A 14,715-nucleotide genomic window follows, 5' to 3' on the forward strand; every position below is an offset into this window, starting at 1 on the left:
ATAATCATAATCGGATAGATATTGCAATAAAAAAAAAACAAAAACAACAAAAAAATTAAACAAAAAAAATATTTATATATATATGTATACATATATACATAAAAATGCAATAAAAATTATTTACCACATAATAAATAACAGCTGCAAAACCAAAGCAGATAAAAAATATATAGTTATTTTCCTGATTTTTCAACATAAGAGAATCGATGAGAATTAAGTTGACGATCGCTTTTTTTTTAAATTTTATTAAGTATTTAGTAAATTAAAAAATGTTCTAGAATGTTTTCTTGTCCAAAAAAAACGTTAAAATGTTAAAATGTCTTTATTACTATGCGTCTTATATGCATTACACTATGAGCTCTTAAAAGTAGGCAATGAAAACATACGGGCTTACACTTTAAGATTTATTAACCAACATGTTTTTTCTATAGGAACTATTAAGGAATTAAATTAAAATGGTTTGAGATGTCTCTCAATCTGTTGCACACTTTTGACCAAAATTATAATATCCTCTCCAAGGGTATACAAATATTTATTTTTAAAACTCAAACATAAATTGACGGTATAAAAAGAGCTGCCAACTTGCTCAAAATGTATCTTTGTATCTACCGCAAACTAAAGAAAAGCTTTATCTGGCCAATATTCATTCTGGCAAAGTGTTGGAAAACGAAGCTGAAAGCTTGAGAGCATTCTGATGAGAAAGTTTGAAACTAATGGCATTTCTCACTTGGAGAATCTCTCGTGCCGCTGACGGTTGTTTCTTCGGTCGCGGAGTGGCTCTTTTTTCGCAGTCTTCCACTCGCTGGTTGTTGTTGTTATTGTTTTCGTATGGTTCCGTGTGTTTATACTAATAACAACAAGTGATTATAGCTTGAAGCCCATTTTTTGTGTGTATAAACATATGGCCAAAACATAAAAGATTCCTTTTTTTTTGTTTTTGGCCTTGGTGTTACATTACAGGTCACTGTGTTTGACCAACTCTCAGTGTCTGTTTGGAGTTTTGGCTTCTTCTTCTTCTACCCCTTTCCGGCCACCCCTTGGTCCTCTTGTTTGGCGCCAGGATGGTGCGTTGGAGCGCTAGGTCGCGACGGGCAGCCCGTCAGGATAAAGTTGAGCTCTTGGCCAGCAACAATAAAGTGAATGGCGAGGACGATACGTCAGATAATGGTACGTGTCATGGGTGTCAAAAGGGGGTTATTTTTAAAGGATTCACATAAAGTTGTGGTGAAAAATACAAAAATATACGTAAATAAAGAAATAATAATAGACTTTAAAATAAGTAAGACCAGTTCATCGGAGTACTTCTTCTGTTTTTTTTATGTTCTTTAGAAACCTGTTTATCTTAAAAAACATCATTATACTAAGAATAGGTCAACAAACATAATAAATAAATGAAAAAAATATTAAGAACTCTTGCCTTACCTTTCATAATAAATAATTCCTCTTATAAGCCCCTTCAAAAACCTCCAAGAACGTCCCTGACACTCGTAACAGTACATTAAGCTGCCAAAACGATTGTCATTTAGACTGTTCTTTCGATTGGTTTTTTACGAGTACTCTTATCTTAAACACTTTTCTCCTTGCCTGTTTTTTTTTTTTAAAGCCGCCTTTCGCAACTCAACCGATTTGTCTGACCATGATGAGATTTTCCTCAAGGGCCTATTACGGAGTAATCCCGCCACACCCCACAAGGAACTGATGGTAAGTAGACCAGAAAATATAGTAAAAATGCAAAAAATATCCAAAGAAATATATGTAAAATTGAGTACAATTTCTGACCCACTTATTCTGCACTCGAGCATCTGCTCAATAAGAAAATTGTTCATATATGTATTGTAATTTTTCCACATTTTCCATTCACACTCGCACCTACACACATACAGGGGCAATCTTTGTTTACTTTATTGATGGCATTGCATGCTGATTTTTTGGTCTAGATAGAATTTTCCTGGTTTAGGCATGATGGGCGAGTGTGTGAGCGTGTGTTGGCTTTCTTTATTACATCATTTTCCTTGGGCCAGATTTTCCAAACACAGAAAATCATTTACCCCACTTGAACTGAACCCTTCCTTCTGGGCGAATGATTTTGTTGGATGTGTCGGCTCAGAGCCTCTTCAATTGCTTTCCATCTCTTTTGTCTTTTATGGCAATTATTATAGCCCATTAACACTTGCTTTTTTGCTTTCTCACTTGTGTATTTTCGCACTAAACTTGACCCCTATTGTCTTACCACTTTGGCCAAGGCAGATGAGTTGGCTTTTATGCTGATGCGGAGAGATTTTTATTAGATCATCATGATATAATAGATGAAGAGGCCTGACCTGAAATGTTTACTTGGCTTTAACGCCTCTTTTGGGTTCTATTTGGGCCAAGAATTCTGCATAATTGTTTGTAACTTAATCAAATAGTAAATATTTGTGGTTATTAGGCGGCAAACACGCGAGGAAACTATAAAAACAATGAGGGAATTTTGGCTAATAATATGTATCTTAACCGAATTTTAGATGCCCTATGAAAAGAACTATCGAATAAGCCAACTCTCCACTTATTAAGACCTTAAATAGGCATTGCAGAAGCAAAACAAACCGAAACTCTGTAATGGAAAACGACATCGCGTGACTCCGATAATTAGAATCCAACATTTTCCACCGCATTTTCTTGGGCGGGAGGGGCTTTCGATGGGTTTTCTGCTGCGGTCTGTGGCCGTTGAGAAAGGCAGTGAAAGTAATTAAACCTACCAGTCACGAGATAAGAAAATATGAAATGTCACCTTCATTTTCCACAGATTTCCAAGTTTTTCTTTCGTCACCGCTCCTTTGGGGGACACACCCCCCCTGATTTTATGTAGATTACATAAAATAAGCCAAGAGTCGCCGTGTCAACTCTTTGGCATCAACGCCCCAAAGAAGTGGTGTTTTGTGGTAGTACAAATACCTGTGTGAATAAGAAAACCGGTTTTGTTAACAATTTTTCAGAGTAAATAAAAATAACACATGCCAGAGTGCCGATGCTTTTTTTATGCTGCCTGAGTTGGAAAACGATGCACAAAAAGCGCTTAACTTGTTGGCCTACTAATGCAGCTGCGGTTGGTAGAGAGTGGATATTGGCTTAAAGAGAAAGAGGGGCTTTAAAGCTTTGGACGGAGCATAAAAGAGAAGAGAGGAGAGCTGCTTTAAAACAAGATTATGTTAAAGAAATTAAAGATCTTGGAAATTAACATATTTTCTTAAATATTTAAATTTAATGGTTGATTCATTTTTTTCTTTATTGAAAAAAATTTTAGTAAAAGCCTGTAAAAGTCAATCTTTGGTAAGGAAGAAGCCTTTTTTTTAAGAACTATAACTTTATTTCCTTTACGCTCTGTAAGCCAAAGGTCTAGGTCACTTTAACTGTGAAATATTCAAAATAATTCTATATCTAATATATTCTAGAAAGGATATTTAAATAAATACATTAAAATTACAGAAAAAATATCCAAAATCTTTGAAATTTAATCTTGTTTTACTTCTAAAGTGTAGTTTCTTTTTATTTCAAGGGTAAATTCAATGAACCATAACTTGCACTTTCAACAAATACAATTAAATGGACTTACAAAATACTTAATAACCAGCTAAAAGCACAAAATATTATTAAAAAACCTTACACAAATATTAATTCATGGAAAGCATATTTAGAAAATGTTTTTTAATTTCCCTAAACCACACAATAATTATAAACCAAGCATAATGTAACCACATTAAAGCCTACTTTTCATAAACAGCCATTTAACAGCCGGAGAGCAAGCCACTGTTATCTAAAGTTTGCCTTTTAAGCCACTGTTAAAAGTGTACAGTTGTAACTGGTCTCGTGCTGAGCTTTTTCCCCCCCACACACACACTCCGACACACGGCAAGTCAGGGAGCGAGAGTGCAAGGTAGAGTGAGGGAGATGGCACAACAGCTAGCCCTAACTCGCTCACTAACTCTCGCTGCTGGCTTTCAGATACTTGTGAGTCAGTTCAGATACTTTCGAGCAGCGCTAAGGTGAGGTTGGCCATTCCGGTTTCAAAACGCGCGTTTCGGTTTTTTCGATTCACTGAGCATTAAGTGCCTAGGTGTGTGTGTGTGTGTGAGTGTGAGCGTGGCTTAAACGGGGCGGCATATGCAACAGTTAGTTAGGCCTCTCCCTCTCAGCATTTTCATTCGCTCTCTGCAAACGCTTCTTCAAATTTAAACCAAATAGTAATATTACCAATAAAAAGTGTTAACTTGGCAGATCAATAATATTGTGGTAAAAGGAAAAACTGGAACAGTTATTGGTGTGTTGTGTTACTGCCTTGGTTACCTCGATACGAAAGCTTTGCCGAGCTTCAATTGATGACGTAGTCGCCGAGAACCGTTTTAACCCCCCCATTGTGTAACCTGGCCAACACAGTCTTGGCCATGTTTTGGCATTTCCAAAAACCCAAAACTCCACACTACGAAACCCGACGCAACTCTCAAACCCCAAAACACATAGAAAAAATAACAAAAAAAAAAGAGAGGCTCTCCGGCTTACGCTCTTGGCTTGAACCGCTCGCAAACGGTTTGGGAGTGGCTCCAAAAAAAAAAAAAACAAAAAAAATAAATAAAAGTATATAAAAATTAAGCAAACAACAAATTACCAAATAGATAAAGTTATTAAAGAATGTAATACGCTTGCAATAAGCTATTAAAATGCATAACTTAATGTTGTATTTTGGCCAAGTTTTAGGTTAAATTTCAGAAACCCCATTTAGCCTTCGCACGTCGCATAAAATATTAAAAAAAAAAAAACAAATTCCATTGTTGTTTACGTGTTTGTGCCTCTAATTAACAGTTGGCTTAATTAGTAAACACCTGTTGTGGCACTAAAAAGATACATTATTTTTGGGATATATCCACTTGACGTTGTCATGAAGAAAACACTGACATTTTTTTGTTGAGTGGAGGTGAAAGCCCTATGTTTAAAAGTATCAATAACCAAATTGTGGGTGTGTGAGACAAATGGGTGGGGATTACCAACACATTTCTCTGTTTTAGCCTTTTAGGGCTTCCACAAACGGTTTTCACACGGAAACTGAAACTATCTATAAGAAAAGGGGAAAAAACTGAAAGGAAATTGTATCTAAGGATTAGATATATAATCTGAAAAAGGGTAGAACTTAAATCAGATATATATTTCTTTATAAATAATTCGAAGTTAGTTAAATTTAATGAAGGTAAAACTATTTTTAGAAACCGGAATAAAATTACTTTAACTAATTCATTTTCCTTACCTTTCGCTTATCAAATTCCCTGGAGATAGTATTTCTCATCAATTTCCACCCACATCGGAATATACATACATATAAATATTGCATGAGTTGCTGACTCAGATGACTTTCCCAGGCGTGGGCGGAAAACGTGAGAGCAGCCACAAAAGCTGGAGAGATTCCAAATAATTGCAAAAGCCACAAAAGATTCCGGAAGATGAAATTATGTAGCAATTAAAGCAGAAAATTCACTTTTCTAGCGACCCAAATTGAAACAGCAAGCGACCTAATTTTTGACCTAAGACTCCAAGAATTTCCTTGTCTCTGGGGCAAAGAATACAATAGAGCAGAGTTCACGTTGGGGTTAAATGGTAGCCGAGAGCCCAAAAGAAGGGAGGAGGCTGCCCAAAAAAACATAAAAAGAAGCTTCAAGTCAATTAACTCACTCACTCACTCAATTAAATGGAAAAAAAAGACAGTATAACTTGACCTAGGGCAGGCACGCCCCAGACAAAATCCAGAATTTAATTAGATGTACATGACCAAGTCTTTATATTCGCATATTTTTCATATGATTGTCGTTTTTTGCAGTTGAATCCAACAGAACCACAGCCGGTGCCACTGTTCCTGCCCGCTCATCTGAATAATAAACCGATCTGTGACGATATTATAAGAAAGTTTTCACCCTCGAGGCGTTTAGAGTCGCGGGAATTAGCCAAGCTTCTCGCCCAACCACATTTTCGAGTAAGTATTTATCATTTCCTGTCCGGAAGACGCCCTATCTTGTTTGTTTATTCTTCAAAAATAAAGGAAGTCTTACTTCTTCAGCTTTTTTTGATTATTTATTTGTATTGTTTGACAATTATGCTGATTTTGTATTTAAATTACAGGCCCTTTTGCGCGCCCATGATGAGATAGGTGCCCTCTACGAACAACGACTGAAAGCTGCCGGCGGATCCACCTCCAAACTCGAGATCGCCAGCCAACGCCAATCGGGCGGCTATCTGTACACGGACGACATTCTCAACACCAAGATGCCAGTGGAGACCATCAAGATGGTCGGCCTGCGCCGAGATCCCAGCAAACCCCTCGGCTTAACCGTGGAGCTGGACGAATACAAGCAACTGGTGGTGGCCAGAATTTTGGCCGGCGGTGTCATCGACAAGCAGAGCATGCTCCATGTGGGCGATGTTATCCTGGAGGTAAATGGCACTCCAGTACGAACACCCGATGAGCTGCAAGTGGAAGTGTCCAGGGCCAAGGAGAATCTAACCCTGAAGATTGGACCCAATGTGGATGAGGAGATCAAGAATGGTCGATATACCGTGAGTGGGGGTCAGGTAAAACAGAATGGCATCACGGGTCTCGAGACGGGAAAGAAACTAACGGTAAGTTTAATGTTTGCTTGGTTATTGGTTAGAAGAATTCTTCCAAGAGATTGCTGCTTGCTTGCATGTTTTTATTATTAGCTAGAAAGTGTTTTTATTTTTTATAAATCTTACTTAAAAATATATTAAATTTGATCTAAAAGTTTGTTATTTTTCCATTTATAATTATTAGTTGTTTTTAAAGAATAGTTTGGCTTTTCTTCATGTTTTCCTGTCGAAAAAAGTTAATAAAACCTTAAACGACTTAAATAAAAACATAAAAACTTTAATTTTTAGTCTTTTTAAAAATCTTTTAGTGTTTAGATGCTTTTAGAAATAACCAAAATTATAATTCATTCAAAATCAGTCAATCTTAGACCAAAATCCCTTTAAATTCTTGAATCAATTGCAACTAAGTAAGTAAATCTTGGCTTAGCTATCAAAATTAATCTTTATTATATTAAAATAATGATTTTTTTATAATTAATAGTGTTATATGCGTGCCCTGTTCACATACAATCCCTCGGAGGATTCTCTACTGCCATGCAGGGATATTGGTTTACCCTTTAAATCGGGCGACATTTTGCAAGTAAGTTTTAAAATATTATAAAAAAAATAGTATAATGTTTATATCCTTTCTCCTTATTTAAGATTATCAATGTCAAAGATCCCAACTGGTGGCAGGCCAAGAACATAACCGCCGAATCGGATAAAATTGGTCTAATACCTTCCCAGGAACTTGAGGAGAGGCGCAAAGCTTTTGTGGCACCGGAAGCCGATTATGTCCACAAAATTGGAATCTGTGGAACCAGGGTGAGTCCTTAATCCTTAACTCTTTTTTATGACTTAAACAAATCCCATTTCAGATCTCAAAGAGAAAACGCAAGACCATGTACCGATCGGTGGCCAATTGCGAGTTCGACAAGGCGGAGCTATTGCTCTACGAGGAGGTCACCAGAATGCCACCTTTCCGCAGGAAAACTCTGGTTCTCATTGGTGTTTCCGGTGTGGGAAGGAGGACCCTTAAAACGCGCTTAATTAACAGCGATGTGGACAAGTTTGGAGCCGTTATTCCACGTAAGTTACTGTACCATCCTTTTATTGCATTTTATCTTAAAAAAATGTCTTATTTCAGATACCAGTCGCCCCAAACGCGCCTTGGAGGAGAACGGTGTAAGCTATTGGTTTATGGACCGTGAAGAAATGGAGGAGGCCGTCAAACAGAACGAATTCCTGGAGTATGGAGAACACAATGGCAACCTCTATGGCACACATTTGCAGTCCATCAAGGATGTGATTAATAGCGGACGAATGTGCATCCTCGACTGCGCTCCCAATGCCCTGAAGATCCTGCACAACAGCCAGGAATTGATGCCATTTGTTATTTTTATAGCAGCTCCCGGCATGGATCAGCTCAAGACCATCTACGCCGATCGCAGAGCCACTGGCTCCAATAGAAACCTCTCCGTATGTTTTAGTTAAACCCTTTAGATTAGACACTCCTTTAATCCGAGCACGTATTCCACAGTTTGATCGCCAGAGTTCCATAAGATTCAGCTCAAGACGCGCCCGTACGCTCGAGTCCCTAGCATCGCTCTATGAGGTAAAGTCCCAAGCCTAAAACTTTAAGAAAAATATATCCTAAAAGCGTAATAAAATCACGCAACTGCTTCGTGCACTTAGGCCACCTTAGTAGCCATTTTAGACCTCTGCCTGAATACCCAGACATTGCTTAACACATTCGATTTGTATCGTTATTCCCAACAGGATGACGACCTGATTGCCACCGTCGAGGAGAGCAGCTTCGTCCAGCGGAAGTACGAGAAATACTTCGACATGGTCATCGTGAATGAGGACTTTGATGAGACCTTCCGGCAGGTGGTGGAGACCCTCGAGCAGATGAGCCACGAGGAGCAGTGGGTGCCCGTTAACTGGATCTACTAAAAACGAAACAATTTTCCACAAAAATCTAACCTTAAACCATTGCAATTTTACCTTGTTGCGTATCGAAAATCAAAAAAATATTCAAAATGTATTTCTAACATCACTCTAAAAATTACATTTCACAAGTAATCGAAGTGAAAAATCCAAATGAAAATCAAGAAATGTTAAATCTATTACTTTCATTATTCATTTTGAATATCTTATTTGTATATATGCAATTTTTTGTATATTTTAAATACGCCCTCCGTTTATGATCCAATTTTCCTAAGTCTAAGCCTAATTTTATGAAACGAATTCGTCCATTTTACAAACTCTTATGGTTTTATTTATAAAAAAAAAAAGAATTATTTTGAATGAACTATGTATTTTTTAACGAATCTCCTCAGTACAATCCTTTCTGCCAATATTTTCATCTAGATTTTAGATTTGTTTGAATAAAATGTATAAGTTTAACGAACTAGTTAAATATTGATGTGGAGTAAAACAAATAAAAAAACGAATAAATTTGGCTCAAAGAAACCAACGCTCTTAATTATCATTTAGCCAGGCCTTGATTAATTAATTTTATTGGTTTTTTAGAAGCAACTTATAGTATATCCGGGAATTAATTAGTAAATGCCAAAGGATTTCTCGACCACGGCATGGGGCTGGCGCATTTGCTCGCTGTTTTCAGGCAGATTCATAAAGTCCTCGAAGCCAAGGGTGTCGCAACGTCCAGTAAGAACATCGTCCATCAAGTTGCTAAAAAATTAAAGAAAATGAATTAGAAAAATGAATTCTTCATCTGTAGGAGACTTTTTTTCCCCAAAGATTTCTTTGAATGGCCTTAGATACACTTCCTCTGATTCTAAAGCTTATAACCTCCATAACATAACCCACCTGGAGGGAAGGAAGGGCAGGCGGCCCACTTGACGAGCGGCAAAGCGATCCATGCCCATCTTCAGGGGAACGCAGAGTCCCTCTCGGTTGCGCATCAAGTTCATGTTCAGCATGTACTGGTGCTCGTTGTAGTTCATCTCCGAGTCACGCAGACGGTGGACATGGGCCAGTTGGTTGAAGCAGTTGGGCTCCGTGGGCAAACCCACCTTGCCGGTGGCTTTCAGCACCGTCACCTCCGAGGGCTGCACTTTCAGGGATTGCTGGTACTGCAAGTTATAGATATTTTTTATAATCCAGACCCATTATTGCTTCAGGTACTTACCATTTTGTTATACGATTAATGATTTCGAAGGGTTTTTCGTAAGAAATTAAGTGAATTCCAAATTTCTTGTTGAATGACAAACAAAACTCAGCGATAGTGATGAAAGTGATCCGTATATCGATAAATATGGATGGGCAAATATCGTATGAGCGTTTTGCAACACTTTTAATCGTTTAACTCTGTTAAGTAAGTGTTAACATATGTTATATTGATTGCAGGCATTTCTAACTTTTTAAAATATAGTTCTAAAAGTTTTCTAAATATAACTTTAACAAGTTTAAAAACTTTTATTTAACATAATGAATCAATTTAGGACGTTGGCATGGGGGTGCGCCTTTACAAGTATCCCATAACATGAGTTTCATAGCAAGCACCTTTAAGTGACTGAGAATAATGGCGGCTAATTTAAAATGGGTGACTCATACTTCCGGTGAAAGTGGACGCCATTTATGGCTTTAAATTTAATTTTTTTCTAAGATGTATTACTGAATGATTATGAAAATGAGATTATGAGAATGAGAGATTTTAGTGACAATATATAAATATGAATATAAAGATGAATATAAAAGTATCGTATATGTATCTTTGAAATAACTAAAAACTTATATTAAATCCATTTTTCAATTGAAAAATAACTCTCTTTTTAGCTTTTTGAATATATTATATTAACTGCCTTCATCAAAAACCCTTTTTTAACGAATACTTTTAAAAAATCCTGATCAAAAAGTATTACATAAAAACTAAAATTTTATGACCCATTTTAACGTCACTCTGATTCAATTTCGTATTGATTTTTAGACATTTCTGTCTGTCTGGTCTGTCTATGGTCTATGTAAATTTGTTTTATTAGCGTGTTTAGCACTTTGGTCAAGTGACGAACTTGAGTGTTGTGATTAATTACACCCTCGCCAGGCCAGCAACGAAATGCGAGCTCGACCACGGCTCTAATCAATACAATCAACAAATCTAACTGAAAACAAAACGCAGAATTTTTTTTTGGGGAATTTCGATTTGGTTTTCTTTTTTCTCGCCCACACCTTTTAGCGGCTTTTATGATCTTCTGCTCCACAGAGCAGCCATTCATTTGCATCGAGTGACAAACGCGGACGACGGAGTTTAATTAGTGCATTGCTAATAAAAGTGTCGCTGTTTGGTCGGCCACTAGGGATTGTGTTAATCAAACACCCGCACACAATAGACGGAAACTGTCTCCGGGGGTTTTGATTTCCATTCCGATTCCGATTCCATTCGATCTGAACTTGAAAATAAAAACTTATGGATTGAAAACAATAACCGGATAGTTTAGTGATTTATCTTTTTTAATAAAATGTGATTGTTGCTAGTAGGAACTTTAAAACTTTTAGAAACTCTGATATTGTAAAAATATTTTAAGGTCTTAGAAGCTCTGTAATTTTAGTCTCTCTTTCTCTAGTTTCTTAAGTTCTTTGATTAGTAACTTTTTCATAAAATTTTAACCTCCATTTCAATACTGTTTTTAAATTTATTTTCTAATAACCATTCCCGTTTTATACTCCTCTCCAAATATCTTTCACCGATTGATTTATGGTACTTGCTTTTCGTTTTACTGCCTCAGACCAATTAATACATAGTAGACTCTGACTCTGAAGCGAATCAACCAATTTACCAACTTCGAATATATTGTATATGCGATATATGGGATGGCCAATCGAAAGAGTCAACTATGTATGGTCGGATGAAGATCTCAAAGCGAGAAGATCGAAATGTAAAAGTCAAATAAAAGTATAACGTCAAGAATTAACATTTTTTCACAGCAATAAATATATGAAACTCAAAGATGTGTACACAATGAGACGGAGCACAGAGACGGAGCCCATGGAGGAATGGAGATCAGATCAGAGGGTTTCCTTTTAAAAAACAGCTTGATTGAAAAGACTGACAACCCCCGCTTGGTTTTATATTTACACTGTAAATTGTAAAATAAAATTTAAATTAGATAAACGTATTTTTTAATACTTATTAATTGTTTTCCATTCAATAACTTTTATTTTAAAGAACTGGTATGGACATTGTTTGGTATCTCTGTAAGGAAATCTCTAAAAGTATCGTTTTGTTAGTAAAAATACCCGGTAAAGCTTGGGCCTAACTTCTCCTTACTTTTTAGAATATTTTTCTCACTGCAATTCTCCTTTTACATTCATTTATGTATGACGTTATATAGTATAAAATTTATTATCTTTTGCAGTCCCTCTCCGCTGGATGCTGCACATCGTCCGCCATTGTCATCGCTAATAGAGACATACAACGGTCACTGAGAATTGATCACGGATCGGGGATCGGGATCGGATACGAAAACCCAGAGGCTTCGTTAACAGCAGAAAAAGTTTGAATGTTTCGTTACTTTTCCTGGCAGCCATAAACTTTTATGGCAGCAAGACGACCCAGCGGAAGACGAGGACAATAGACTGGAATGGGGGTACGAAGATCGGGGAGCAGCTGTAAGCGGTTGTTGAGATGATTGGGCATAATGCCGGACCAGGGTAACGCTATCTTTTTTTTTATATATATGTACATATATGATGTGTGTATCCGTAGGGGTCGCAGTCGCTTTGACGATCCTCCTCCCATGGGTGCCAATTAAGATACCAGGAAGAGGGTTGGAGTTAGAGGCAGAAGAGGCGGGAAACTGCTCCGGACCCTATTAGCAATTATATTGAGGAGTACACAGTGCAATCTTACTAGATTTCCAAGAAAGGAAATGAAAGTTACTTAGATACTTTAATTATGAAGAAAAGGTCCATTTTAATAAATAGTATCCATAAGATACATTTTAATATTTTATAGAAGAAAATAAATTCCTTTGAAAACCTTAAAGAAATCTTAATTTTTCTCCATGCATCCCGGCCATAAAAGTTATATCCCGTTCGTGAGTGAGATCGCTCTGCACACTTTATAGCCCCCCCTTCTACCGGACAACCCCATTCCTCTATTGGCCAACTGCCTTCCCAAGAAACCAGATACTTGGGGGTCATAAATCAAGCGACTGAGTAAGAGATGCCCAATTCCACATCCAATCTGATGCGTTTTATCCATTTTTGAGAATGTCAGAGTGCAGAAGTGAAGAAAAATGGCCGCCCCAGGGTCAAAAGAAAACATAAGCTGTGAATTCGGCGAATTTTGGGCAGCGGCATGTGTAATGCAGTAGCCAAGAAAAATAATGTAAAAAGGCAGCACTGAATGCAATGCGGTGTTGTCGGCAAAAGTCAAAAAAACATTTTCGTTACGCCAGGCTGACCAAAGGGCAGCGACCACATTGGAATCGAGGGTTTGAGGAACGGGTTGAGGTCGGCCAGTTCCACAAAAATCGGATCGGGGATCTGCGGATCTCTCGACATGTGCATTTTGGCGTAACCGAAACAGAAACAAATGCAAACACACACTGCAACTTCGCTTCCAATTTGGTGTATCTTCTTTATTTTTTTTAGCGTATAGGTGTGAAAACGTCGTTCACTTCCTTTATCGCTCGGATATCTGTATCTGTTTCAGTTTTATTTTTGTTGTTTCTCCCTGGGTTATTTTGCATCTTGTCATCTTACATAAAAGTCAAAATATTTTCAAACTAAAAAAAGAAAAAAAAACGAACCCTGGACGCTGTTTTAATCTGAAAACGTTTTCCATTCGATTCGGTCACGCTTCTAGCCCGAGTTGGTAATTCGTTATATCAAAATCTGGACAGGTTGTATATTTTCCCAGAGGCCCTGCTTTGACATTTCCGATTCTGCCAATCGCTCTCCCTATAAATCAACCCCTCTCGAGAGTCACGGAGTCGGCTAGCACTAGTCCACTATAGTATTCCTTCAAGTGCTAGATGTGTTTCTACTATATAGTATATACTTCTATCGTCTGGCACTCGAGATCGATCGGCTTGTTTGTTGTGACGGCGCCCAACTGAATGGGTTTGTTCCCTTGCACTGAATATGGTTTAGCTGGGATTTCATTTGAATTCTTTATTTATTGGTTATATATTTCAATCGCTTGGTTTGTTAACAATGTTAAGGTTCAATTTTGAATATGATTGGTCGCTAACCATGATCATCACCAATCTACAAGTGGTTCGTACTGAGCTAAGGTCTTTCACTCACTCAAAATAGGTTCAGTTTATGAAGTATCTTTCTTGGAAATAAAATTTCTCTATTAATAGATGTGTTTTTTAAAAAGGTTTTTTGTTAAACTAGAATTAAAATGCTATAAAGTACATTTTCTTATAACATTTTAATTAATATTTCCTTTTTCATGTCTGCTATCTATCATCAAAATTGTTAAAATATTTTCTTTTGGAAATACACATTTTATTATTGAAAAATTTTTTAGAAAACTTTAAATAAATGCTTTGTTTTTGATAAAAATGCCTTTTTTAATGTTTTATTCTAAATTAATGGTGCCTATAACTTTAAACCTATTTATTAGAAAATTTTATTTCTATCTAAAGATTATAAAGACTATCAAAAACATGAATTATTATTTTAAAATTTAAATAGAAACCTCAAGCATAAGAACCAATAGCCCACAAAGGTATGATTTACATGTTTTTTGAATATATTAAATATAATATTTCCAAATGTTATTATTCTATAACAAATTTATTGGCCTAATAGGAAAAATTTATAATAGTTAAGCCCAAGGGAAAATTATATTTTTATAGCATAAAAGATATATATATATTTTTAATATTTTGCAACAAAAAGGAACAATTTTGAAGAAATGGCTTACAAATTTAGAAAATAATGCACTGGTCATTAATGAACGAATCAAAATGGTAACAAATTTAATATTTTTAATTTGAGTAAGCATAACAAACTCAAATATATTTTGTTTATATTTGTTTTTAAAATGTAAAATGAATAAAATCACTTAAACAAACGTTGCGGATACGTAATTTTCAAAAATAATTCATTCATGGCAATCTTAAGTAG

The 14,715-nt window shown here is 36.4% G+C and overlaps 2 protein-coding genes across 3 annotated transcripts; one reads left to right on the forward strand and one right to left on the reverse strand.

Moving 5' to 3' along the window:
* The first annotated feature begins 926 nt into the window (after positions 1-926).
* vari (MAGUK p55 subfamily member vari) lies at positions 927-9,081 on the forward strand. Of its 2 annotated transcripts, XM_017241867.3 has the most exons (10): positions 927-1,167; positions 1,604-1,701; positions 5,843-5,995; positions 6,142-6,639; positions 7,109-7,207; positions 7,270-7,431; positions 7,485-7,695; positions 7,754-8,085; positions 8,147-8,221; positions 8,386-9,081. In XM_017241867.3, the coding sequence occupies exons 1-10, from the start codon at positions 1,062-1,064 to the stop codon at positions 8,560-8,562; spliced, it is 1,911 nt and encodes a 636-aa protein (XP_017097356.2). In that variant the 5' UTR covers positions 927-1,061; the 3' UTR covers positions 8,563-9,081. The 2 variants fall into 2 exon arrangements, with proteins under 2 accessions (XP_017097356.2, XP_070133273.1); XM_070277172.1 differs by lacking the exons at positions 927-1,167; positions 1,604-1,701 and adding an exon at positions 3,994-4,022.
* A 13-nt stretch (positions 9,082-9,094) lies between these two features.
* On the reverse strand, positions 9,095-9,898 carry Pomp (proteasome maturation protein). Its single transcript, XM_017241868.3, has 3 exons — positions 9,764-9,898; positions 9,442-9,707; positions 9,095-9,303 (listed from the first exon to the last, which is right to left on the reverse strand). Exons 1-3 carry the CDS (start codon positions 9,764-9,766, stop codon positions 9,171-9,173), a joined length of 402 nt encoding a protein of 133 aa, XP_017097357.1. The 5' UTR covers positions 9,767-9,898; the 3' UTR covers positions 9,095-9,170.
* Positions 9,899-14,715: the final 4,817 nt, after the last annotated feature.

This window comes from Drosophila bipectinata, chromosome 2L (genome assembly GCF_030179905.1).
Source record: "Drosophila bipectinata strain 14024-0381.07 chromosome 2L, DbipHiC1v2, whole genome shotgun sequence".
Classification (NCBI taxonomy): domain Eukaryota; kingdom Metazoa; phylum Arthropoda; class Insecta; order Diptera; family Drosophilidae; genus Drosophila; species Drosophila bipectinata.